This window comes from Sphaerodactylus townsendi, linkage group LG02, assembly GCF_021028975.2.
Source record: "Sphaerodactylus townsendi isolate TG3544 linkage group LG02, MPM_Stown_v2.3, whole genome shotgun sequence".
Lineage (NCBI taxonomy): Eukaryota > Metazoa > Chordata > Lepidosauria > Squamata > Sphaerodactylidae > Sphaerodactylus > Sphaerodactylus townsendi.
This window is the reverse complement of record NC_059426.1, coordinates 77,696,862-77,723,516: the sequence shown is the minus strand read 5'-3', so window position 1 is coordinate 77,723,516 and position 26,655 is coordinate 77,696,862. Positions and strand designations below refer to the sequence as shown.

At 44.1% G+C, this 26,655-nt stretch overlaps 1 protein-coding gene across 2 annotated transcripts; it reads left to right on the top strand.

The window, feature by feature from the left end:
• The first annotated feature begins 1,531 nt into the window (after positions 1–1,531).
• Positions 1,532–24,688, top strand: CEND1 (cell cycle exit and neuronal differentiation 1). Of its 2 annotated transcripts, none has more exons than XM_048484230.1 (2): positions 1,532–1,714; positions 22,366–24,688. In XM_048484230.1, exon 2 carries the CDS (start codon positions 22,569–22,571, stop codon positions 22,971–22,973), a length of 405 nt encoding a protein of 134 aa, XP_048340187.1. In that variant the 5' UTR covers positions 1,532–1,714; positions 22,366–22,568; the 3' UTR covers positions 22,974–24,688. The 2 variants fall into 2 exon arrangements, with proteins under 2 accessions (XP_048340187.1, XP_048340188.1); XM_048484231.1 differs by having other exon boundaries at positions 1,698–1,821.
• The last annotated feature ends 1,967 nt before the right edge of the window (positions 24,689–26,655 follow it).

The following is a 26,655-nucleotide window of genomic DNA, read 5'->3' as shown; positions in this document are numbered from 1 at the left end:
GGTTTGTGCAGAAAGGGCCTCAGAGTTGCACAGATAGGAGAATTTGTCAAAGGATACTTCTTTCATCATAGTGCTATAACTGCATGATTTCACCTGCTGGAATTTTCCCTACCATGCAGTTCTTAAATATACAGAACTTCAGTTTTCCTTGTGATGGTTATAAATTATAATTTTAAAAAAACATTCAGCTTGGTGATATATTGGTTTGCCATTAGCCACTTGTGACTTGATGGCAAAATCACACACACGTACATAGCCTAATTTCTACAATTGCAATCAGGCTATAATAGGGAAATAGGATGTTTTAATTTGAATATTGGCTTTCCTTTCCAATGGGGATTCAAAGCAGATTATGTCATGTTCACCTCTTCCTTTCTATCCTCACATCAACAACTTTGCAAGGTAAATTAGGGGGATCCAAACCTGGGCCTCCCATATTATAGACACACACATCTAGTATCTGGCCTCAAACTGAAACTATGCTGACTTACTCCCATGGCTCATTTTACATTCTTCTGATTATAGTCGTTCATATGGTAAAAAATATACATGCTGGTGAAAACATCCCCTCATGGCCAATTGCAAAGGCCCATGCATGCTTCCTAAGTGTATATATGCTAGTTTCCTGATTGAATACATTTGTGAGAGTTGTTTTATTGTTCTTTTCTAGAAGGAAGCAGAAAGCCATTCTGGGGAAAATGTGAGAGTCCTGCAGTGCCTTAAAGACTCACACATTTAGCATGGCAGGGCCTTTCATGAGTCAGAACCCACCTCATCACTAAGATGAACTGTTGCATTCAACTGCCAGATATAGTGATATATTTATACAGCTGCATAATAGATAGATACAAAAAGCCATTCTATTGTTATCCCATGAGAATAGCTTCTTACAAGTCTCCTCCTTGCCACCTTGACCATGCCACTGGGGCTGACTCTCCATGGCGTCAGAGTCCAACTTCTACGCATCTTCCCTACCTATTAGCAGAAGACATGACTAAGACCAACTGGGCACTACAGCTCCCACCTCGGCCCTTTTTCTCCTGGTTGTTTCTTATCCTCGATCTTCTGTGCCTCAGAGTTTTGAAGGAGAAGTGTGGCCCGGCAAGACATCGCCAAATCTACCTAATTTTGCGCCGGAGACAAGAATATAACATCGTTCCTCCTTTACTTTCATAGTCCTGGGTTTGGTTTTAAAAAACGAAAATACGCAAATAACAATGCCACATTTCTTTTGGACAAGATATCCTTTCCCTGCGCCTTTCAGTTTTGTGCGCAGCAGGCAGAGTGCCTCGCTCGCTTCGCCCATCTTGCAGCCCCTCTCTGGTTCCTCTCCGCCTCATGTCGCTTTCTCCCAATGACCTCCTCCTCCACCTTCTTTCGCACGAGCTCTCATTCCCGGTGTGGTCTGGATCACTCCTGCACTCGCCGCCGTTCACGTGGCGTGGCCATTCCCAACTAGAGGGATGTTCCCGTGCGCCCATCGCCCAGCTCCTTTCGCTCCGCCCACGATCCCCGGCCGCTCTGGCGCCGCCCTCTTCCCTGCCTCCCTTCTGCTCCTTCGTTTCATGCGGGTCTGCAATAAGGCATTGTGGGAAACTCCCAGGGCGATTTTTCCCCTCCCCCTCCCTTTCCTGTGCTCTTCCTCCGTTTCTCCTCTCTGCGGAACCTCCAGTTTCCCAGGTGTGACTTCAGGACACGGTCGGTGAGAATCAAGGTAGGGGATGATTTTCCTTCTCGGCTGTCTCTACGGGATAAACTCCGCCGTCTGCGGTGGGGAGCGATGATGGTGATGGTGATGATGATGGAGTTTGCGACGCGCAGGTGAGCAGAGGTCGAGCTGCGGCTGGGCTTGCGAGAGGTGTCGTGTGCGCATCTCGAATTCAGCGAGGTCACGGGGCTGCCCGGGCAAGAACAATCCGGCAGGAGCCCCGGTGGTGGCTGCATTTGGGGCCTCAGGCTGGCCAGGGACGTTTCCTGGGCGAAGGGCGAACAAGACTGGGTTGGGATGCTCTGCTTTGCCCACCCCCATTCCTGTGCCAGGCCTTATTCCTTGAAGGTCAGATGGTGGGCGTGAGCATCCCCAGAAATGGAAGACTAAAATCCCTACTAACCCGAGCATGATGTGGCAGAATGTCTCACGCATTTTCCTTTGGCCATTGTGTAGCCCGTGTGGTTTATACCTGGAGGCTTACTGTGAAGGTTGGGGATGAATTTGAGGCAAGATTGAAGGGAATTTACCATCCATCCCTAAGAAAAGGATCAGAACTGGAACAGGCTGGTACAGTCTATCATCACAGCTGTTTAGAACTTACATGTTAAAAGTGACACCAGTGACATCAAGAAGTCATGGGCATTATTTAAATCACTTTTAGAAACTCAAGTCCACCCAAGAGGATAATCAGCACCTTTTTGCAATCTCTTCCTTTCAAACTGCAGTGGCAAATTTTTCAGGCCTGAATGATCTTGTTAATGTTATTCTGTTTTTCCCCAGCAATTGTTTTGTTGTTCTGTTTAATTAGCTATTGATGCTGTAAACAAGATGCCAAGCCAAATGCTGGTTCTCTGATCAGTTCAATTCATTGTATCCTGTCAAAAATTCCTTTGAAATTATAATATTTGAAATTATAATCTTCCTCCCACTTTGTGCTAATGTTGTGTGTAACAAAAACAGTAGATTAATGATGCTTACTATAATTTAACTTTCTTCAGAATGGAAGCAGAGGTTATACAATAGGAAGTGGGAAGCACAGAGTGGCAAAGTGGTTGTTGCCCTTGGCTGCTGGTGGGCGCTGTTGCATTGATAGTCCTAAAGACTAGTGATCTGTAGAGTTCATGTGGAACTAGATTACGATGCTGAATGTAGGGTATTTCTGCTGTCCCTTAAGTAAGGCTGTTTTCTTTGTATACCTACTTCCCATTGTAATAATAAATACCTGTTGAGTCAGTTTTTCTTTAAAGAGTTCACTGCTCAATTTCCCAACCATCCAGAATATATAAATGGGGAAAGATTTTTTTTTTTTGATGAGGGAGTTTGGTTCCCATTTCAGACCCCATTTTAGAAAAGGGTTGACTTTTCAAGAGTGTTGAGCGTGCTACAATTTTGTTTATCAGAACTATGTCAAAAGAGGCCAGGATACGTAAGTATTAAAGGATTTCTGAAAATCTCCTTTCCCAGATTAGGATTTCCAAAGGTCTTTTATTCTGAGGGACTGTGACTAATTTCAGAACATGTATTACTGATCCACATGATGCAGTGAAGACCCCTTTTTGCTTCCAGAACACTTCCATTCCGTGGCATTTTTAAAAACCAGCTGCATTACAGATTCAAAGTACCACCCAGCACACAATCTGGATTCGGTGATGTAAAATCAAAGCCCCTTTGAAATCCATGCAACACTCTTAATATGGTTCAGGTCTTCCATTTATTTTAATATTACATAACCCTCTGGGTTTGTCTATTCATTCTGCATTTTGATTAGGCAAGTTTATATTCATATGCCTGTGGATGTATCAAGGTTTATATTAGATACATAGCAGTGAGGACTCCATCTTGGTTTGCATCATGATCTTCATTCACATAGGCCCTGAAAATTGGGAGCAGCTGCTCTTTCTGTGCTGACGTGAATAGTGTTGTTGAAGTCGATATCTGAAACATACCAGGACTAAAAAAACAGCTGCTTTCTTTGGTGCCTTTTATTATTATTAGCCACACTGAACATTTGTTTTTCCAGGTCTTAAATTCTATGAACTTCCATCTATGGATGCCAGATGGTACTCCAAAAGCTGCTTATATTCTTGTCTTATAAAAATGTACAAGGAACTTTTAAGAGCCTCCTAGAAACCTGGCATTCTGTGGCAGTCCCCACCCACCCCCACACACTCTTCTGATCTTCTGCCATTGTCCTAGTTTGGCAAGCCAATCCAGAAACCTTGGTGGCATTCATTCTCTTTGCCTGAGCCTCTGAAAGAGAGTTCACTGCAGCAGGAGGGAGAAAGATTTTGCAGGCATTTGCTCATTGTCCTCCTCCCCCAGTAACTTTGCTATAAATAATCCAACATGGACAGTGATGTGTTAATGATGAGTCAATGATACTTATATGCTTCCCACAAAATTGCTTCTTGGCATTATCAGGGCACTGGCAGGAAGAAAGCTCCTGGTTCAGAAGATTTCTGGTAGGCCTGGGTTTTCTGTGCTCAGCCCAGAGGAGGTTGTACTGCTCTCTGCTAAAGCTTGCTGTCTCAAGCTGAGTCGGGATCTCTAGCTGCAGTGCCTTCTAAAATTTCAAATGCGACATATCAGCTTTGGGCCAGTGCCGGTAATCTGCAGCCTGTAGAATTCAAGACCTTGCAAGATCTCCTGTCCAATCTTTTGTCTACCACTGCAGAGCAAAATGGGGGAATTGCTGGTGACACATACTGGGCATTGTGTAGTTCTGAATTCAATTAGAGGGAAACAGAAGTCACCAGTTATTAGGAATGCTGATAAGCTAAACAGCTCTCACTCTCATTGGAACCATTGTTCATCACTGTCGCAGGGGATTGGAGAGTTTTTGTTCTTACGGATTTGTGATTCTCTATATTTGACAGACAGTAGGAGGCAAGAAGAAGGGATGGCATAGGCCCTGGCATGTATAAACAAAGTGCAGCTGCTAGAACTATGATTTTGTGCCTCTAACAAAGACAGCTTTACTAGTTTCAGATCAATCACCTTTCATGTCCGCTGTATATTATTGCATTGTTAATAAAAAAGTTTGTCCATAGTAAACCTGGGAATGGATCATGCTTGCCTGAACAACTTTTGGATGGTGTTAAGTATTAACAGTCCAATTTCTGAGATAGAAAGTGAGATGACCCACTTACGTGTGGATTTATCTTGAGACATTAACAGATCTGGAAGGACAAAGCAGCACATCAGGTGATATGTCGTCATGGGCAGACAATTCCATTTGCCCTGTGTCTTCTTCTTGCACAATCATTCAGCACAGAAGCCTTCTCCCTCTTGGGCATAAGTCTCTGAGATGGCACTAGAATCATACAGCAAACGATTCTTTCTGTCTGGACATTCTTATATTCTGCCTTTTGGGCAAGTTCACTTCCTTCTCCCGAAATTTTTGTTTTCTCAAACAACTGTAAAATTCAAAATTACACCTACATAGACTTGTATAAATTTTGTGTTGACTTCCAAAAGTTGCAGGAATTTTAAGGCTAGGTTATCCCCAAATAATTCTTCACAGTTCTGAAAAACTAGCCCTCATCCTATCAGTTTCCAGTGAAGGATATATAACATCCTAATTCTTTCAAGAAGTAATCCCTCTTTCTGTAGACTCTGCAAATGATTTGAAACACCCTAACAGTGTATAGCCCACAAGATAGATCAAAGGGCCAGTCTGTATAAATCTGTAGGATTAAGTGATAGAGTTTTTCCTGGGTTGTACCACTGCAAGTTGCAAATAGTGGTGGGAGTGCATGTTTAAATCTTTCTCCATTAAATAAAAATGAAAAATTTAACTGGAAATGGAAAACAAACATATCAGGAAGAAGGTTCAACTAACCCACACCTTTGATGGGCTGGTTTTCAATTTACAAGGAATCCCGTTCTTTCATCTAGCAACTTTTCCGCCCTCTGAGTGAAAATTAATGAATTAATTGGAGTGTGTTGTCAAGTGTGCAATAATTCAATGGTGTTTGAGTACAAAGCAAAGTAGACCAGCACACTGGGCCTCTAGTTGTTTTTGGGGAGATGCAGATGTGCCTAATGGTATATTGTACTTTGGTTTGGGGCATCCATTTTGAACACAAACTTTTCCAAATGCATAATGGCAGATGAGACACATGTGCACAAAACAAACAACCTTCCCAGAACCGCCTTGTGGGCACTTAGGGGTTAATCACAATGGTGTCCACCAATGGGAATGTGTTTCTGTGAGTGACAACTTCAAACACAGGGGTTTGTCACATCTCATATCGACACAAGGTGCCATTTTCTGCTTAGCATTCTCTAGTTTGCTGTAGTGACAGCTTTCTTTCGATGATGGCAGCAACAGCAACTCCATCAGTGATTGTTAAGTTTCCTTGCATGAAAAGGAGCCTTTACATCTTTCATCACTCTGGGCTGAGTGATGCAAGAGACTTTGTGTAGTACACACAGAAATATTGACACTTTTGAACTCATTGCACAGCACATGGCTGCATGTGGGTACAGGTGCTCTGTGGTGGAGTGCCATACCAAAACAAAGGCACTTTGGCATGAACACAAGTGGATAGCAGCCCACAGTAAACAATTAGGTAATGCACTAGCCATGTGCCCATTTACAAGGAACAGCACCACATCCTGAGAGAGGATATGAGCATTAGACTGAAATGGGTTGCCAGAAGTTTGAAACTCCAGTGGGTCATTCAACCAAGAGTGAATTTGGTGTTCCACATCCATGGAAGCAGGTAAGGGACAATTTTTAAATAGTTTGCTAATTGAATTAGTGATGAACTGCTCCTATATTCACTGACCATCTACTGCGTCCATCCCAAATAAATAATGGGGGCATTCTGGTGACAGGTGGGTTCACAATCTGGCTTCTGGACCTTGGTGAGGCCATAATTACTCTTGAGTCACAGGAAGTTTGTTGTTTTAGGACAGGGGTCTGCAACCCGTGGTTCCGGAGCCGCATGCGGCTCTTTTGTCCTGGTACTGCAGCTCCACGTGGCTTGAGTCCTCTCAGCCTCCTTCGGAGAGTCGCCCTAAGGGTTAATGGGAAAGAGTCCCCATTCCTAGAGGGGCACAGCCCGAGATATCTATCCCAAGCCACTTCCGGCTTCCCTGTCCCAGCTGCCTGGTTGGCTGATGCCGGTGATCATGGCGCGGGGCGGGAGCAGAGCACCACCAGTGGATCCTCTTGAACAGTTGAGCGGCGAAGGGTGGGAAACGGGAGGGAGTTGCAGGAGTGCAGATTTTCAGCACAATCCTAACTCCTCAGGTCCACCCTTGAATGGGGGGGTCAGGGGAGTCGAGCTGCCTGCCTTTGGGGTGGCCTCATTTCCCCCTCTCCCAGGTCCTTCTTGGGGGGTAGGACCAGATGGGGGGACCCCAGCAGCGCCACCTTGAGTTGCAGACCCCCCCCCCAGCAGCCCCACTGAGCTCCAGGGGTTTTTCTGGCAGATGGCAGCCTGGCTGAGTCCAGATGAGAAAGACGATGCCAGGTTTTAAAGGAGATTACCTGCAGCCCTGCAAGGTTGCACTCGTTGGGGCTGTTTGATGGGGAGGCGGGGGTGGGTGGGAATTGTTTGCTTCTGCATTGCCAAGGAGGGCAAAAGCATATGGGGAAAGCCTTGCACGTGGAAGGTTTACTTCAGAGTATGCCAGTGGAGAGTAAACTTGTAGACTGTGGAAGGGAGGATCATCCTCAGCCATGGTTGTCACGGGTTGCCAACTCCGGCGGGCAAATCCCAGGACATTTGGGGGTAGATTCTCAGAAGCTGTGGCTTTTGGGACCAGGGCGGGGGCCATGCTCAGTGAGGAATATGGCTGTCGAGTCCGCCCTCCGTGGCAGACATTTTCTCGGGGGAGGGGGGGAGAAGTTCAGCCCCCCCGGAAGTTGACAACCCCATTAAAGGCATCAATTTTGATCCACCATCCAAGTGGAATTTGAGGGGGTTCTTGGGGGGGGGGCATAATCAGTGTCTTTCAAAATAAGAAATGTGTGAAACGGGGATTCTATTGCTGGTCATTTGAATCATGTACAAAAACAACAGGCTTTTTACCCCTCCCCCCTTTTCCTTTGATGGGTAAAAATGCACCCCAAAGAAGGGAACTGCGCCCTGCATGAGGATATATACAGTGTTATCTTCATTTTAGAAGTCAAAAAGTATTTGCGGCTCCAAGTGTTTTCTGTGGAAAACGGGTTTAAATGACTCTTTGGGTGTTAAAGGTTGCTGACCCCTGCTTTAGGGAGAGAGGAAGGTTGGGATTTTATTTGTTTCCCTTGGTGCTTTGAATTTTGCTGCTTTGGGGCATGCATAGGATCTGGGTGTCTGAGTTTGTTTCGGGGGGGGGGGGACACATGCCACCCCTTTCCTTTTCCCTACTGTGTGATCTTTTTGGCCTCAAAAACATGGCATATGCTTCTACAGTCCATTCCTTTAGAAAGTTTTCTATTAACAGCATCATGGATTCAAAGGTTATGTGTTCAAAGGAATATGAGAAGCATGACCCGTGATGAACATTTACTCTCAATTTCAGTGTTTTGTGACAAGTAGACTCACTCACCCCATCTCACTGCCTCTCACTTGATGGCTTGTTCTGCACAACAGGAGGTGGCCCATCCTCTGGAGAGCAAGTTTGTATGGGAGAATCGAATTGAGGCCACATATTACCAGAAAATGCGGAACAGGGTGGTAAATCCTTTTTCCCTGGAAGCATATTCTTTGTGAGAACCACTATACAGCTAGTAGTCAGCATCTTCAACAATATGCACCACCTTCCATTATGTGTACGTGTCAGCACTTTCCTATGTCCTCTCGATTTTGGAGATGGCGGTCCTTCCCAGCTGCTCTGGGGGTGGGTGTTCTGGCTACTTACCTCATTCGTACAGTGGGTATTTGATGCAAGGGATGTGTTCTACTTTCCCTTCTTGTATATGTATTGTTTTTCTGGCTTCAATGTTCTTAGTCCATGAAAGATATCACAAACACTATTTTCTTTCATGTTCGCACAGAACAAGAGGGTAAACATGAGGTTAGTGAGCTGTCTCTGAAGTGACTTATGGCCAACACCACAAACTGGAAAATACAAGTTTCAGTTTTGATTGATGTGGCCCAGCACATGATATGCCAGTGTGCCAGAAATGAAGACTGTGCCAACAAATAACATCACAAAATCTTTGAAGAGGACAGACAGCACTGTGAGGAGACAATTGCAGAAGAGAAGTGCAAGAATGACCCAGTGGCGTAGCTACAATGGGGACATCCGGGGACAAATGCCCCGGTAAGTCATGTGGGGGCGTAAAATCACCCCCCAAACACTTGTGACCCACCATACTCCACCCCACCAGCTGGCTGAGAGGGAGCCACACCCCTCCTCCTTCCCATGTGCTGGAGCCTGGGTTACATCTTCACGAGCCTGCACAGGCTCCAGCCGATGGCCTGGCCAGCTCCCTCTTGCTCAGTTGGAGCTAGAGGGGGCGGGCTGGGCCATTGGTGGAGCCTGAGCAGGTGCAGCCCAGCCACGGGAAGGAGGAGGGGTGTGGCTGGGTCTTGACGCGCTGTGTGCGCCACCTGGGACAAGGTCTGTGCGTGCGCATGTTGCGCCCAGGCCTCCCACACTTCCAGGAAGGAAGAAGGGTGTGGTTGGACCTCGGTGCTTGCTTCCGTCTATCCAGTAAGTGGGGTGCAGGGGCATGGGGTGTGTGGCATGCGAGGGCATGGCATGGGGGCAGAAAATTTGGAGTCTGCCCTGGGCTCCATTTGCCATAGCTACGCCACTGGAATAACATCATGTTGGAGGAGACAGACAAGAAAAGAAGGCCTTTATGAGAACGCCGATAATGTCTAAATATCAAAAAATCAAAAGGCATCCACAGAAACGGGGGAAAGATGCAAATATACTCTTGGAGTATATGTAAATAAAATACATTTTATAATTTGAAACTTGCATGATTATACCAATGAAATTACATCAAATAATTTTAGACAAATTCAAATCTCATTACTCATCAGTAGTACAATAAAAGATGATCTCATTTCTCCCGAGTAGTACAATAAACATAATCTCATTACTAACGAGTAATAAATCTCTTTACTCGCAAGTATTACATTCAGATGGTACACTTTGCTCAGTGAACTGTAATTGGTAAAATCTCATTACACACAAGATTTGGTACTCATGAGTAATGAGATTATTTTATTGTACTACATTTGAGTAATGAAACTTTTAATCGTACTTCTGTGAGTAATGAGATTTTTTCCATACTCTTTTCCACTGAAAGATCTAACTATAATTGTAAATTTATCCGCCAGTTCTTCCTGGACCTTGTTTGCAGTAGAATGCTGCACAGGGGTCCTAGTGCCTTTCCCCCATTCGAAAGAAAGATTTAAAAACCCTCTTCCTTAGGTGATTGAGGATTAGTTCAAGGAGAGGCACAGAAAGTTACATTTCATTCTTCCCATTCCGCTCCCCCAGACCATAGAGCTCTTACTTTCTTTTTTGCTGCATTTGAAAAGCCAGCTCCTGCTTCATTTTTTCAACGGAAAGGAATGTCTGTGTTTGAAAAAGGCACGTTTTGCCAATAGTCATTTGAGGTAATATAAATGCTCTTTCATCAAACTACCATGTTTAATAGTGCTCAGAATGATGATTTTGACTAAGGCTGCACTTAAAAATGATTCTTTAATGCTTATAGACATTTGGGACTATTTTCCACTGCAGAAGCATGCTACTGTTTCTTCCGCTGCACTTAGATATTTCAGTGGGAAAGGGTATACTTGTGAGGAATGAGATGTTGATTTGTCTGAAATTGTTTGATGTAATTTCTTTGGTATAATTACACAAGTTTCAAATTATGAAATTTATTTTTTAACTATATTCCAAGAGTGTATTTGCATCTTTGTCCCCCTCTTTCCTGTGGGTGCCTTTTGGTTTATAGACAGAAACATGACCTGTAAATGCACTTTAATCCATGGGTGAGATACTACAGTTCAGGCAAACAGTGGAAACATCACAGACCAGAAACATTGCCAGGAGACAGTAAATGCCCCAAAGGACTCAGAAGGAACTTCATCTGCTGCTGACCATGTCAGTGATACCTGATGTCTTGCGCCTGTGCCCAAAAAGCAATCATATGAGGAATGCAAAGTGCTTGGCTAGACCTGTAGTGTGTTTCCACATCAGGGTGCACAATTGCTGCTGTTTTGTTGAACTCTCAAAATGCAGTTGATCATGTTCTATGTTCTAGTGGTCTTTTCTAATTTTCTGTGTGTGTCATGCCTTTTTACAATTACTGATGTAAATCAAGAGGTATTACTAATTTTAAAATAAACTTTAACAATGAAAATTAAAAAAAACACAATGCCTCTTAATAAGAGCATAATGTTTTGAATAAGTAATTCCCTCTCTTCTGCCCGCCCCATTTTATGTCATAGAATCCTCTACTGTAGAATATGAGCATCTATTATGTCCTTAAATGGTCCTTTATCTTCCCGATATTCCATTCCACTTTCTGGAGTCAGCATTCAAATGATTGCACTGTGTATCTGGAATGAGATGAAATGATAATTATTATCTAATTGGGCAATGAGGACAGCATAAGTGAATCTGTCAGTACAAGTATTTAGGTGTGCTGAGACACCACCTCTCCAAGGACTCTTATGTCCTCCATCACTCCTTCATGGGTTGCAAGGATAGGTGGTGTGGTGGTGCATCACTTGTGGTTGCTTCCACTTCCTGGTTTCCCACCACAGTTGCGCTGGAGGGTGGTGGGTTCTCCACAACAGTTGCCAAGAGTCATAGCATCACTTGTAGCCTAAGTAGGGACTCCACAACCTCAGTGCTAACTCCACAGAGATGGTTAATTGTCCATAATTTACATTGTTGCAAAAATGAACCAACATCTATCCTTTACAGAAGCCATATTATAATAGTTTATCCATGGACAAACCTGGTTCTGGCAAGGATGATTCCCTTGGTTGAGATTAACTCCTGGTGGACAGTTCATTCTCTGTCAAGAAGTACATCTCCATTATTATTTTCACCACACTAGACAGTCCAATGCCAAACTGCTCCTGGACCTCCCTGTATGTCTTTGCATTTTCCAGGTATCAAAAGGTACTTGTTAAAGGCTTGTCCATTATAGCTGGTTCCTGCATGGTTGTCTTTTGCTGCTGCAGGTGCCTTTGCAAGGCTTCTATGATTTTGATGAAGATTTGGCATGTAATACAGAAATTGTATAGTCATTGTTCATCACACCATCATGGAAGCATCAATCCCTACTCCTGAGGTAAACCCAGTAACAATTTAAGACTGGCACACGAGCGAGAGCAGGGGTGTCAAACTCGAGGCCCTCCAGATGTTCATGAACTACAATTCCCATCAGTCCCTCCCAACATGAGCATTGGCTATACTGGCAAGGGCTGATGGGAACTGTAGTTCATGAACATCTGGAGGACCACGAGTTTGACACCTGCGTGCTAGAGCATACTACCACATCTCTGCTGCCTGTGAGTGGCAAGCTATGGGCTGTCAGTCAGAGCAGCCCATCTTGATCTTGTCTTTGCATGAATAGTTGAGCATACAAATTTGTGCACCTAATCTGCATGTGGCAAAGGTGAATCCAAAGAACAATCTGAAAGTTTATCTGATGGAGAAGCATTAGATTAATTGCTGCTATAAAAAATGCTGAGGCTCCATCAAGGTTCAATTAATGTAGTCCAAATGCAAAGTCTTCCAATGTGTAATTAAATGGCATTTATCTTGAAGTTCAGATATGAGAATCTTGGGAAACAATAGAGGTACCTTTTCAAAAACAAAATCATCACATCAGTGACCAATCCTAGCAAACAGAATGAATCCTATGTAAGTGCAACACATTATTGCTAATGTGCAGGTTCAATCATGTCTTTCCCATTTAATGGTGGTGTGCATCAGCACTAGAATACATATGCAAAACACACACAAAAAATAGGGGTAGTGGGGGAAGTATCCAGCGTGATTGCATGGTATCACAAATGATGTGACAACCCTCACCGAAAAACATAGCTTTTTTGGAAAACCAGTGCAGAAAGGATAAAACTGATTCAGAAATGAACAGGAAAACAGAAAACAACATTGCAAAAGGAGGCGTGCAGAACCACTTAGTGGAATGCAATTTGGAGTTTCAAAGACTGACCATGTGAAAAATCTGGGGTAGGTGATGCATGTGGAAAAGGCTATTGTCTCTGAAATGAACTAAAAGCATTTGACTCTTGTTCATGTTGCAGTTCAAAAGCAAAAGAGACCTGTAGACTCAGAAAAAAGAAAATGACAAGTGGCAGATTGAGGGAGGGATGGAAGCATAAATATCTTTGGGAAAAATTAGGTCAGCACTGTTTGCTGTGCCTTGTAAGTAGCAGTCACCTAGCTAGGAGGGGGTTGCAAAGATATTTCATAGAGTCCTGATGGCGTCTGTGAGGTTCTTAAGGTTGCTTCATGTGTCACGTGCAGTTTATTCAGTGGAACCATTTACAGTATGATAATACATGTGCTGCCCATTCATAGATCATGTGCAATAATTGCAGATAGGTATTTTTATTGCAACAGAAATTTATTGAGTCACTGGGAAACAAAGAGCCTATATGACCTACTCTCACAGTGTTATTCTCCTGTTCTGTCTGGTTGCAGGAGCCACATTCAGGTATCATCCAGGGCCAGTGGGCAGAGGGGAGGGGCGGAGGGGGGAACAGACTAGGAACTAGGACCAGAATTCTAATGCTCCTCTGATGAACTTGTGACTTGTCCACAAATATCTTTAAAGAGCCCTTTATCTTTTTTTATGCAAAAAGACCCATTGCCAGTATTTGTAGTGTTGGGGAGGTGTGATGTTTCTGAGTTCCAAAATAGAGAACAGAACAGGGGTAGGGAACCTTTAACACTCAAAGAGCCATTTGGACCCTTTTTCCATGGGAAAAGAAAACACTTGGAGCCGCAAATAATTTTTGACATTTAAAATAAAGATAACACTATATATATAGGGTTTTTTACCTTTTACTCAGCTCATTCTGAGAAGCGCATGGATGCGCCCGCCCTGCTGCCTGCAGGGCGGGCAAGGATGGGGCCGGCGGCTCGGCCTCGCTGGCTGCCGGGAAAGCGCCCGCCCCTCTCCAACGGGGCAGGCAAGAGGGGAAACCCGCGGCGTGGCCCAGCCAACCGTGGGCAGTTGGTGCGCCCGCCCTGCTGCCTGCAGGGCGGGCAAGGATGGGGTCGGCGGCTTGGCTCGTGGAGCCACAGTGCAAGGGCAGAAGAGCCGCATGCGGCTCTCGAGCCGCAGGTTCCCTACCCCTTGGAACAGAAGAACAAGGAGTAATTCAAACAGTTTTAATCTAAGGAGCAACTCCAGCAGGTTCATTCAAACACACTCAACTACCTGAACTCCTTCCTGAACATGTGATCTTAGGGGAGGTCTTCAAATTATTGCACTAGACTAATATGGGAAGATCTTGAAATCATAAATTCTGTCACAACAGGGAGAAGCAGCCTGATAAAGTTTGGACTTTGCCTTCTCCTGCTGGGATGGATGTAAAGTGGTACATGTTTTTGTTGGGAGAGTATCTCCTCTACTAGATCCAGTGCTACAGCTGATACCTGGGGAAGAATTGAAACTGATGGAGGGGGTTCTTCATGTTCTGGGAGAAGTACCAGACCACCTCAGGCAGGCACATAAAAAGGTGGTTTAAATAAGATAGTGATTTCCTTTCTTGTCTTAGAGCCCCAGTGTAGGGGTGAGCCCGCGAACCCGGCAGAACCGTAGAAGGAGCGCCAGGAATGCCGGTGCCGGCTACGGCCTTCTGGGCGCACACGCTCCCCCAACCCCCGCTCCCCCCATGAGTCACGGGTCATGAACTGCCTGACTCGCGGTCACCAGGTGTCCCATACAAAGGGACACAAAGGCTCCTGCCCTCAGGTGAAGATTAGACCCAGACATGGATGCTTCCTCCCGCACGTAGCAGCCCGATGAGATCATGCATCACATGATGATCTCCCGACCTCCCGATCTCCCGACCTCCCGTTCTCCCGCCTGCCCGACCCCTTTTACACGCCCCCATTGAAACCCTAATAAAAGGTGTGAGGGGCGAGCGCACGGCAGAGTTGCCAGGATCACGGGATCCCGCACTTCCTGCTCGCTGGCTCTCTCCACCAGATGAAATCTCCGCGTGTCGTCTCTTCCCTGGGACCTCGTGGGTACGACTACACCCCAGCACCTGTAGCCTTACCTGTAGCTTGATGTGAGGTAAGGGGATTACTGAGAAAGGGCAAATGCACATCTTAGGTGAGGGAGCCTTCAAGAGTTCTCCTTCCCACTGGATTGCTTTTTGTTTGGGTATAAGTAGAGGAGTGAGAGGTTTGATTTCCATGGCTGACAGTAGTTTTCTCAGGCCCAAAGCTCTTTTGTATCTGTATTTTCCCCATGAATGTGCAGTAATGATCAAAGAATGCTTCCATTTGTGAATGTACTTACCTGCTGCTTATGTGACCAACATTAGAGTTGTATAGAAGGAGATAGTACGGCATCTTTCTGGGAGATGCATGAGGCTCTCTTAAAGATGAAGAAAATGTGTGTTTATTTTGTGTATCATATGTTAGCAATGATGAGAAAGAAGCCATTTTGTGTCTTGTAGATGGTGATCATATAGACAACAACTGCATTTGTTTCCTTGAAATATTTTTTCTTTTTGCTTATTTCTCTCCATCATGCCACATTTTAATGCAGTTGGTTCTGAATTCAGATAGTTTTCTTTGCAGCAGGAAGGATCTGAGAAGATTCACCAGCATAGATCGGTGTCTTCTCCTTGAATATTAGTTCTGACCTGCAGATCTTGAATGGTATTAACCAATATTATCTATTATAATGATCTGTAAACTCTAATTATAGTCAGTCCTCAGTAGATTTCATTGGATTTAGAAGGAAGGGACTATGTATGGGAGTGTACTCTAAGGTACATCATTATTATCTATTCACTTGCAACTTATATATATATATATTCGGATGTTTTCTGAGGACAAGAGGTTGAACCTTCAGGTAAAGGTAAAAAACTTGAATGCTGTAAACACTGAAAATCTGGTCTATCTGCACTGCTTAAGTTGGATCTTCCTCTGTATTTTTTTTAGTGCTAGTCTGTACATGTTTCTAATTTCTGCAGATAAAAAGCCTTGCTCCATCCTTAGCAACCTGTGGGTCACGACCCCTTTGGGGGTCAAACAACCCTTTCACAGGGGTCGCCTAAGACCCTCTGCATCAGTGTTCTCCATCTGTAAAATGGATAAATGTTAGGGTTGGGGGTCACCACAACATGAGGAACTGTATTAAAGGGTCACGGCATTAGGAAGGTTGAGAATCACTGATCTATAGTCAATGGGAGTCTAGTCTTTACTGATCTTCCTGCTTTAAGATTAATCTGAGATCTGCCCATTTAACAGGCATCACCAATGACACTTTATGCACACCCAGGAGTTGTGCAGCATTAACTGTTTTTAAAGGAGCATGGTACCATGTCTGATAGAATGACCAGAAGTAAAGAAGGACATGGCTCCTTTGCCCTTAAAAGACATCTTAATGAAAGGACTTTGGATGGGTGGTTTTCTCTTTGGCTAGGTTGACATAATGTACCTGCCCAAATTTCTTCTGACATTAATGTTGAGTGCACAGTTACATCTGACTAATTTAACAGCTGTTAAGGCACAGTGTAGTATTTTCTTATAGCTCAATTCCTAAGAGAGGTAGAAACTGATTTATGAAAATAGAATCTGCAGAACTCAGATACAGAGTGTTCTATTTTATTTAATGGTAACTAGGAAGTATGATTTACTAGAGCAATTCATCTGGCTTGGCAGTAGCTCTTAAAGCAGCTCATCTTCTACACACCAAACACAATTCTTGTGTGGATGGCAGTGTTCGATGTTGTTAAATGCAGCACATCTAGTATGAAAACTATTGTCTTTTATGTGTTTTGTTTACATTATTAGCTGCCTTGAGTGCCACAAAGTAGAGAGGCAACTAAAATTGTTTTAAATAAGTTAAATATGTAGGACATACATGAACCTTTAAACACCTGTTTGGGAACTCTGGCTAGTATCTGTCCTGTAAAATGAGTAGTTGTCCATACCTCCATTTTTCAGATGGTTAACTGATCGAGACCGTGCCAATGGAAACTGATCAAAGCTGTTACAGTGCTACTGTGGCTGATCTAGGATTTGAGAGCAAGATTTTTAGGTTCCAACATTAATTTTCCTACTGATCTGTCATGATGCTATGTGGGGAAATGTCTGAAGATGGACTCTGAAACCCGATCAGAAAAGATTTCTGTTCCAGTGCACCATAACATGGTAATTGTGAGATCTAAGTAACTCAGATCCCATCTGAACAAAGGCCCTGGGATAATACTGTACCATGCTCTACCATGCTCTACCATGTGAATTAAGTGGTGACTGGTGCACACAGTACAACACAATAGAAAATACACTGAAGAAGGCTTGCAGCAATTGTTGTAAGTGTACTACATGTCCAAATCCATAAGCAATACAACAGTACCACAAAGTATCTGAAATACAGATATACCTGAAAAAATGGAGAGGTGTGAACCAAATAATCTAACAAAGAAAAACAAAACACTCTCCATTGGCCAATGTTGAGGTTATGCTGTTAATTATAATGTGATCTAAAGTTCAACAAAGTAGTACAGATATGCAAACTCACAAACAACCCAAATATCATGGAGTATCACCTGTTACAATTATCAGTTAAGCACTGTAAAGCGCTATTAGAAACACAGTCTTTAAAGAGTCACTTTTACTCTCAGCAGGGGTGAACACTTCTATTCAACAATTTGTTTCAGACCACTCAAGCTGTACAAAGCCACCACTTTTTACTTGCGTGCTATGAAGTCTGTTCCGATGCTCTCAGAAGGTACGTAGTATTCACTTGTGTTCGCAAGTATCCTCAAATAGCCTTCACAAGAATCTTCAAATTGTTTTCCTTGCAATACTGCAGTGCTCAAGGACAGGAACCATCTGTTGCCATCAGACCTGGTTGTTTAGGGTCAACAGAAGCAGACACCTAATTACGCATAGTTAAGTCTCTGGATCGTTAAGTCCTAAACAACCACAGGGGGTTTTTTTTGCCATTCACTGAAGAAGCAACAAAACCTAGGTAAATAACTATGGCCGTTTCCGCACGGGCAATTAATGGCGGCCTGGAGACAGCAAAAACGCCGTCTCCAGGCCGCCATTCGCACAGGGGGCGCAGCTGCATTGCAGCTGCGCGACCCTCGCGCCGCCCGGCCACCACGAAGCCGGCGTTTCCCCAGAGCGCTTGGAAGCGCTCTTGTTGGGGAAATGCCGCTGTGAAGCCGCTGCCGAGCGAACGGCAACAGCTTCACGACGCCTCCCCCACCCGGCACTTACCTTGTCCCTGGGCCTCGGGCGCGTCGCCGAGGCCTGGGAACACGCCCCCCTGCCCTGCGCCGCTGGAGCAGGCGCGCAGGGCCAGGGGGCGTGTCCCCAGGCCTCGGCGACGCGCCGGAGGCCTGGGGACATGCGGGGTTGGCTGGGCGCCGGCGCTCCATGGCGCCGGCTGCCCGGCTGTTTCCAGGACCGTCCGTGCGGACGGTCCCAGCGTCGTCGTGTCGGTGTGCAATGCGCCGACCTAGCCGTTTCCGCCTCCGTGCGGAAACGGCCTATGATTTTGTGTAACACAACGGAAGTCCATTAAGCTAACTGGAACCCGGGTGTGTTCTGGTTTTGTACAAGCTTCAAGCTAGTGGGACATAAATTCCATATGTCTGTGGCTTCCAAAATATACAATAGTTTGTATGAATGGCAGTGATTTGAAACCCTCAGGGACTGCAGTCTTCTCTGCTCTGAAAACTCTGGTTGCTGTGAAAGCCCTTGTTCTGCCAGGGGTAATGATATGCAATCATTCCAGTTTGGTTTCCTGCTCTGACATCATTCAGACAGAGGATAATGGTGGTGGAGGATTGCTGTTGCTGTGGGAATAGAATAGGCCCTTAATAGTTATGACCCTTTAAAAGAAAACTGCAGTGACTTGTCCATTTGGTCTGGGATGGGTATCTTTTTCAGCAGTGCAAGCAGGGAAGAAAACAGGCTATATATTTGCAAAACCAGGAAGGATTAACTTCTGAGTACAGGGATGAGGTGACGTCAGGGCTGCATTTTTTATAGGAAATGCCCTAATTCTAACTGCACTGAATTTCTGAGAAACGGCAGTATTAAGGACCAGTGACAATTCCTCTCTCAGAAAGCAGCCGTATTAATAGGTCTGTTCCTCCTTCTGATTATCAGTTACATTAGTGCTGCTTCTCCTTGTAGCCTTTTTTATACAAAGGAGCTAAGAGAGGAGATTCTCATACCTTTCCTTCCCAGCTGCTTCTCTGCATAGAATGCATGTCCTTTCACCTATCATGGATTTATCCTTTCAAAAAGCATCTAAAATCTCCATCTTTTGGAAAAATGATTGAGTGAAGGGAATTTGAGTAGAAAAATGGATGCGAATAAATTGTTCAGCCAGCACTCCACCCCCACCCCCTCTTTTTAAAACTGCAGCCTGCTAAGAGTGTTTGAAAGAAAGATGGATGGATTTCCAGCTTCCAGGTGGGGGCTTGGAGATCTCCTTAAATTACAATGGATCTCCAGACTACAGAGATCAGTACCACTGGACAAAATGGCTGGTGGGGAGGGTGGCCTCTATGGCATTATATTCTTTTTAGGTGCCTCCTCCCCCACAAACCCCAAGGTCCACCCCAAAATCTCCAGGAATTTCCCAACCTGGAATTGGCAACTCTACACAGTGGGCAAACCCTGTGGAACAGGCCTGGAGGATAAAGCAAGAGATGCCACCACCCAGAATGCAGGGCAGAAATAGCGTTGTTTGTACTTTTGAATAGCAGTGCCCTGTGTAGAATCAGGTACCTCTGAATCTAGAGAGCCAGCATGGTGTAGTGGTTAAGAGCAGGTGCACTCTAATCTGGAGAACTGGGTTTGATTCCCTGCTCTGCCACTTGAGCTGTGGAGGCTTATCTGGGGAGTCAGATTATCTTGTGCACTCCAACACATGGCAGCTGGGTGACCTTCGGCTAGACACAGTTCTTCTGAGCTCTCTCAGCCCCACCTACATCACAGGGTGTTTGTTTGGGGGGGGGGGGGAAGGAGTTTGTAAGTCCCTTTGAGTCTACTTACAGGAGAGAAGGGGGGGATATAAATCCAAACTCTTCTTCTTCTCAGTTGCCCCAACTCCATGTCTGAGATAAAGGGAAGGGGGGTGGGAATTGACTGTCATAACCATCATAGGTGGGCCAGAACAAATATGCATAATTCTAGAATTACTGTCTTTGTTCAAAGATTGACAGAGATCTGTAAATCTCTGAGACGTATTTACGGAAATGTTGTCATGTTTCCTATAGGATGGCTAAAACGTAGGTCTTACTGCAATTTGGCCTTTTTTTTGTGGTAGGCAGCTAGGAGTAGCAGAGGTTTTGTCATCCAAAATCTTTTTGCAAGGAAGATAGAATCTCGTTTCAAAGAAATGTTGCTGTCTATACTGCCATTTTGGAGAGTAAAAACAACCTACAAAAGAGGTTGCTGGTTCATCTTGGAATTAAAGGACACAAAAAAAGATTTATCAAGAGATTCTTGCTTTTTAGCATGATATATTTAACTTTGCTGGTAAGCAAAACCTATATTTAACTTTGCTGGTAAGCAAGCTCACTGCAGGGCTCTGAAAATACTGAAGGCTCACAAGGGGATAATGAGGAGGGTAGTTTCCTGTTTATTCTTTATTTCAAAGCCATGTCACTTAAACCACCAGAATCCCCTGATGCTCTGTGGAAGGAGGAACTGGCTGGATAGTTCCTATTAAGTTACGTCTCCTTTTAAACTTCTCTCCCTCTCTTGCTGCAGTAATTCTGGGGGCTCTGTTTGGCTGCATAGTTCTTTGCTGCAACTGTGATTTTTTTCTTCCCATTTAAGCGTATATTTAAATCATTTTCATCAAGACAGCTCAGACCAGGAAATGTAGAGGTATTCACCTCCCACCACACCACCCTTTCCCTACTTAGCTTGGCTGCTACCAGCTTTTCTGCAGGTAATTGTCTTCCCTTTGTCTTCCTCCTTGCCTGGTAGGCTGAGTTTGCCACTTCCAGCCATGCTACCAGATGATCAGATTTTAAGAGATTCTGGGGCAGGAGTTCCCAGCCTTGTCAAACTTGAAAGCATGTCTTGATTTTTGAGAACTGATAATGAGCACCACTAAAAGTGTATGTTGTTGGGGGATGGCCAACTGCCACAAAACTGATGCCATGGGGGCTGAGGCCCATCACAAAATGGTGGGTGGTTCCAAATCAAGTATTGTCCTATGCTGGAGGCAACTGTCTCAATGCATGCTTCCTAAAGATACAAAGATGATGCCTGCTGTGCTCTTCTGGTGTATGCTGTGCTCCAGAAAAATAGATGGAAGCTATAGGGGAAAAGGAAGTGGACACCAGCAAATCACTGGTCAGCACCTTGGTGCTTATGAGCCCTATACTGGGGATCACTGGTCTAGGTACAGGGGGTGGGGGTGGGGGGAGATCACTTTTCATCTCAAGCCTATTTAGAGAGGCTGTGCAGGACTGGGATCTGTAGCCAGGAGCAGGAAGTAGACTTTACAGTTGCAATCCATTCCATTGGTACCATCATTTCCAGAAGCTACCTTTAGGATAAGAATACACCTTTGATTTCTGAGATTAGCTTGGGTGGTGACTCAGTACAGTTGGTTGTGTGACTTCCATTCCAAATATGACACTTCCGAATGTGCATTGCCTCCTTCAAAACTAGGGCCTGTTTCAGTTGCTTTGCTTTCCCTATGTGAACCTGCCCAACAGCCAAGATTGTCATCAGAGGATTTCTCCTAGTGCTTCAGCTTTCTGAAATTAGGGGCAGGGGTAACCTTAGTGATTTTGGGGCCCTGTGCAAAAGTTCAGGATGGAGTTCCAGAATCCCTGCCATCCCATCACTGGCATTCCTCACCAGGACCAAGCAAGCTGTGCACCTCATCCTATGCAAGGTGAATGCAAGCCACTATTTCTGTCAGAAAACAGATGAGGCAGGTTCAAAGCAGTGGCAGGAACATGCTCTTCTTTCCCCTTTGAGGGAATGCAATTGCCCCTAAAATATGAGGTCCAAGGCAGCTTCCCTTGTTGCCCATTGACTAAAAAAAAACCCTGACTGGGGGTGGGGACCAGGAAGAGGGGCCTTTTGATAGTTGTGCCACGCTTGAGAAAGGTCTTCTCTATTGTCTGCTGAAGCTTTGGAAATGTGTGTATGTGTGTGTTACATTTACTTGTTATATGCTACCCATGTGTTATATGCTGCCTTTTATACTGATGTCATGACTCATATCCAGATGCCCGTTGCCTGTTATCTAGTTTGGTATTTTGTTTGTATTAACTTTTTGTTAAAAAGAAATCCTGTGTTAGAAGAGATGAGACAGAAATATTTTCATTAATAATAAACTCATCACCCATATTGGTTAGCATAGGCCAAAATAATTAGAAGGACAAATTCTGTCTATCATCTGTGCATAATAAGGAGTCTAGATGGTTGTCCTGATCCTTCTGTTTCTTTCATTTTTCTAGGGTGACATGTCCAAGGGGAATATTGTTTGAGTGGAGCATCCTTCTGGGAGACTAAATATCATCAGCTGGAAGAGGTCAAGCAGTTTATAGTGGTTACTTTTATGAATGACTTTTGAGTTGTGAAGGCCAAGTGAAGGGAACTGTATAAACAGCCTAATAACTCTCTGGCTTGACCCAAGGAAAGGAGTGCACCGGTGTGGAAAATGGAATCTAAAGGAAGCACCCGAAGTGGAAACAAGCCCGATGCCAAGATTGCCAGCTCAGGAAAACCTGAGAAGCCTAACCCTGGGCCCACAACTACAGATAAGAAAGAAATGCCTCCTAAGGAGCAGCCAGCCCCTGCTACCACTACTCCAGCAAAAAAGATGCCAGCAGCAGCAGCAAATGAGGCCACAGCAGTGAACAACCACAGCAATGTGAAGCCTAGCTCTGGTGTAGCAGCAACGGAGGGTCCTGCGGGTGTCTCGGAGCACAAAGAGAACAATGCCGATGAATCCCCAGGAAGCAGCATCTTTGAGAACATGAAGCCACTGATCATCGTAGGAGGTGCAGCAGTGGCTGTCATAGCTGTGATTGTGGGTGTGGCTGTCTTAGCCCGAAAGAAATAAGCCCCAAGAAGCACAGGGGAGACACCTTGGGCCTATGTACAGTTCCTTTTGAAATAAATGCATGCAGTAAACTCTATACATATCTATAAATATACAATATATATAGAGAGAGAGAGCCAGATAGGCAGAAGTGCAACACTGGCAATTGTCTTGTTCAAGACTAACGTGCCATTGTTGGCCTAGTGTGAGCACTTGGTGCACTTGTCCTCTTTTGTGTAATATAATTCAGCTTGCACTACTATGTATAGAGAGCTTCTTCTGGTCAGTATAAACAACTGCTGGTTTCTTTCCCACAGTTCCTCTTCTTGCCTTTTCTCCAAATGTTTAAATATAGCTCTAGTGACACATTCAGTCTTTTGCTTTGTTATATTGGCTTGTGGTAGAGCAGATGAAAGGGCATTTCCCACCAACAGGGTCACGTGTTACTGTGCAAAAATGTTTAGTGATACATAGGAAAAGGATTTCTTTCTTAATCCAAGGAGTGTGTGGTGTCCCCATTACTTAGTCACTCCACCTTCTAAAACGCACTCCCTCCCCTGTCATACAAATTTCAAAAAGGAAGCCCTGGGAAGCCCTGAAACTTTGAGAAGTAGCCTGGCCTACTGAGATCTACAGTGTAATCTGAGGCCTATCCAGACATCATCAAGGCCATGCAATATATTCCCATTCCTAGTAGTGCGAACACCAGCCTGGTCACTGATCTTGTGGGGTTTTGGAACTTAGAAGAAAATTCTTTCTGTACATGCATGACAAGAGTCACTCTGAAGCCGCTGATTGGCTATGCTTTGGAAAGCAACCCTTGTAGATTATAGATGCCTTTGATTGAGAGTGCTTACATCTCCAAAAATTGGTGAGGCTCAGAGCCTACAAAAGAAACCTTCTGTGAGCATGAATGTTGGATTAATGCTAGAGATGCTCCATAGAAGGCTGATCTGTCATTGTGGGCTGTGCAAGGGGAAGAAGAGGGGGAAAGAAGCAGTTATAAGAATACATAACGTCAGAGTTTGTTTTGATTCTTTTCTCCTTTGGGATGATAATGCTCCTTCATTATTCCTGCTCTCAGCTTGTAGCCTGTCAGCTTGTGGTTTACGGGGCTGGAAATATTTAGGTATACAGCATCCTATCCCAGTGTAAAGACATGGACTGGATGGATGAACTTTGGCTCTTTGACATTTTACAACACCTATATTGGAAGGTATCAAAGGAATTGTATATAATTCCTTTTCTTGTACATGGAAATGGACTTACTAGTACTAATATTTTTCTTATAATTTGAACTGACCAGTATGTAAGATGAAGGGAAATTTCCAGCATCTTTGCTTCATTACTGGTTTCCTGAAATATTGAAAGCAGACCTTGAGATGGAAAAGAAGCCAAGGGAAGTGTTGTGAAGTAGCTCTGTTTTGTCTACCAAAGATCTAACCATGGCCATACAAACAGTGGAACATAGACTGGATTATACCACAGCAGTGATTGAATAACTATTCCAAACAAATATCTTCCAAAAATATATTTTTGTTTCGTTTGTACCAGTGGAAAATGTGGTTAGATTGAACTAGTCTTTGTAATACTGTTTTTGCTGCTGCTAGGTCAGGAGATACACAAGCAACCAAGTTTCCATTCTAGCGTGCAGTTGCTCAGAAATTGATGTGGGAACTAGATTTTTTTGTATCTTACAGTCCTTGTCTTTAATTCTTAAACCTAGTGAATTTCTTGGAACTTTCTATGGAAAGGTGATGGAGTTAAGCAGTGGTATAGACTCCATCTTGGTAAACAATCTCCTTTCTTTCTCTTGTATTTATGGCTGTGATGTGATAGGTTAGGTCTATAAGCGAACTGGTCATTCACTGGGAGTTGTTGCTTAGTACTGTGGTGTTCCACTGTCTTGAATCTTCTTTCAGGAACTCCATCTCCACCTTCTTTCAGCTGTCCTCTGAAACACCTGTATTTTTGTGTGTGTGTGTGTGTGTGTGTGTGTGTGTGTGTGTGTGTGTGTGTGTGTATATATATATATATATATACACAAGCTTTCCTAATTCTGTTCTTTATATTTGGGGAACACGCGGTGTAGAGCATATAGTTTACTAGGGAGTATGTGTAAAGATATTAAACTTTCTGTATTTTTTGTAAAATAAAAGTTGTTGTAAAAGGTAACTATTATTTTATGCATCTGGTGATCTTGGCCATTAAAGGGTTCCATGTTTTGCAGCAATTCTTATCTCCATTAGGCAGCATCTGGACCCATGGTTTTTTTTCCAATGAAAGAATGTGTGGTTGGCCAACTGATGAATGTATGACAATCCTACTTGTGCTGGGAGCTGCTTCTAGTTCCTCCAAAATAATCAATCTCAGCTAATGCAAATCATCTATTATAGCTGGCAAAAGTTGCTCTGCTCCATCATTGCACCTGGGGGATGTGGCAATGTGTGCAACAAAATTCCTCCCTGAAGATTTATGTGTTTGTGGTTGATGTATCATTCTGGCCAGAGCCCATCACTGGCTCCTTCACATCTGCTATTCTAAATTGATGGTCCTGGATACATTGATGTATGACATGGGATGCTGTGATGCCAGATGTGTTTTGTACCTACCCCTCATATAAATCTTCAACCTATGTCACTGCAGTAATGAAGGCATGTCCCCCTCATGATGTCAGTGTGATTTGGAATGGGAAAGCATGCATTTGGATCCCCTGCCAAACTCACTAAAAGTATGTTTGCCATCATGGATCTTGCTGTGGATAATGCTGGTCGTGCATCTGTCAGCAAGTGGTGACATGCAAGGACTGGCAGTGTGCAGACATTTTGCATACATAAAAGGAGCCTGCAATTTGGAGCATGCTAGATTTTTATCACCCATTTAATTATACCACATCTGTCACTGGTGGTTACTGAAAGCACAGAGGCAGAATGGCCACAGCAACCAATGTTATCCATATTCTAAAGTTGGTGGCAACATAAATAATGATCTGATATTTAGATTTTTTTTGTAAGTGGATGAGGCTTAAACTGACCTTGTATTTTAACTATAACCAAACTGAACAAGTATTGTAAAAGCAGCCTACCCCTGTAAATCCTTAGACCTCTTCAGAAAGGAGGATACTGTGCTATTAATGTGAGTCAAGATTACATTTATTGACCTCTTTCAATTGAGTCATTATAGTGTCCTTGTCAATATTTGCCAGTTGCAATTTACTAGGACCTGCCTGCAGTTTGACTTATCTTTCCTTTCCTTCAATGAGTCTCCCCCCACTTCAGCCTTCCACAACCCTGTGTGGTAGTTAGAGAAAGAAAGTTACTGACTCAGTCACCCAGTGAGCTTCATGGCAGAGTGTGGAGGGAGAAGCTGGGTCTCCCAAGTCTAAATCTGACTCAATGTCATCCTGACCACTGGTAGCAGTGCAACTGCTAATGCTATGGTGTCCTTTTCCAGTTAGAATCATTATGCACAGTGGTCCTGCAAATGCAGCTCACTGACCACAGAGAAAGGAAATTGATCATAGGAAAGATCTGCATGAGGAGCAGCAAATGGGAGGGGAGGCAGAGGGTGCACAGAATCACTGGATTGTGCCCCACATTTCTGTGATATCTAAGGAATCTACAAATAAAGAATTTTATTTTGTGTATGCCAGGGACCATAACCATAAATAGCTAATTTAGTATCATGAAGCTTGATGGAATAA

Bases quoted from the DNA above. Each gene is read 5' to 3' on its own strand.
- CEND1 (XM_048484230.1), top strand. From the start codon at position 22,569: ATGGAATCTAAAGGAAGCACCCGAAGTGGAAACAAGCCCGATGCCAAG.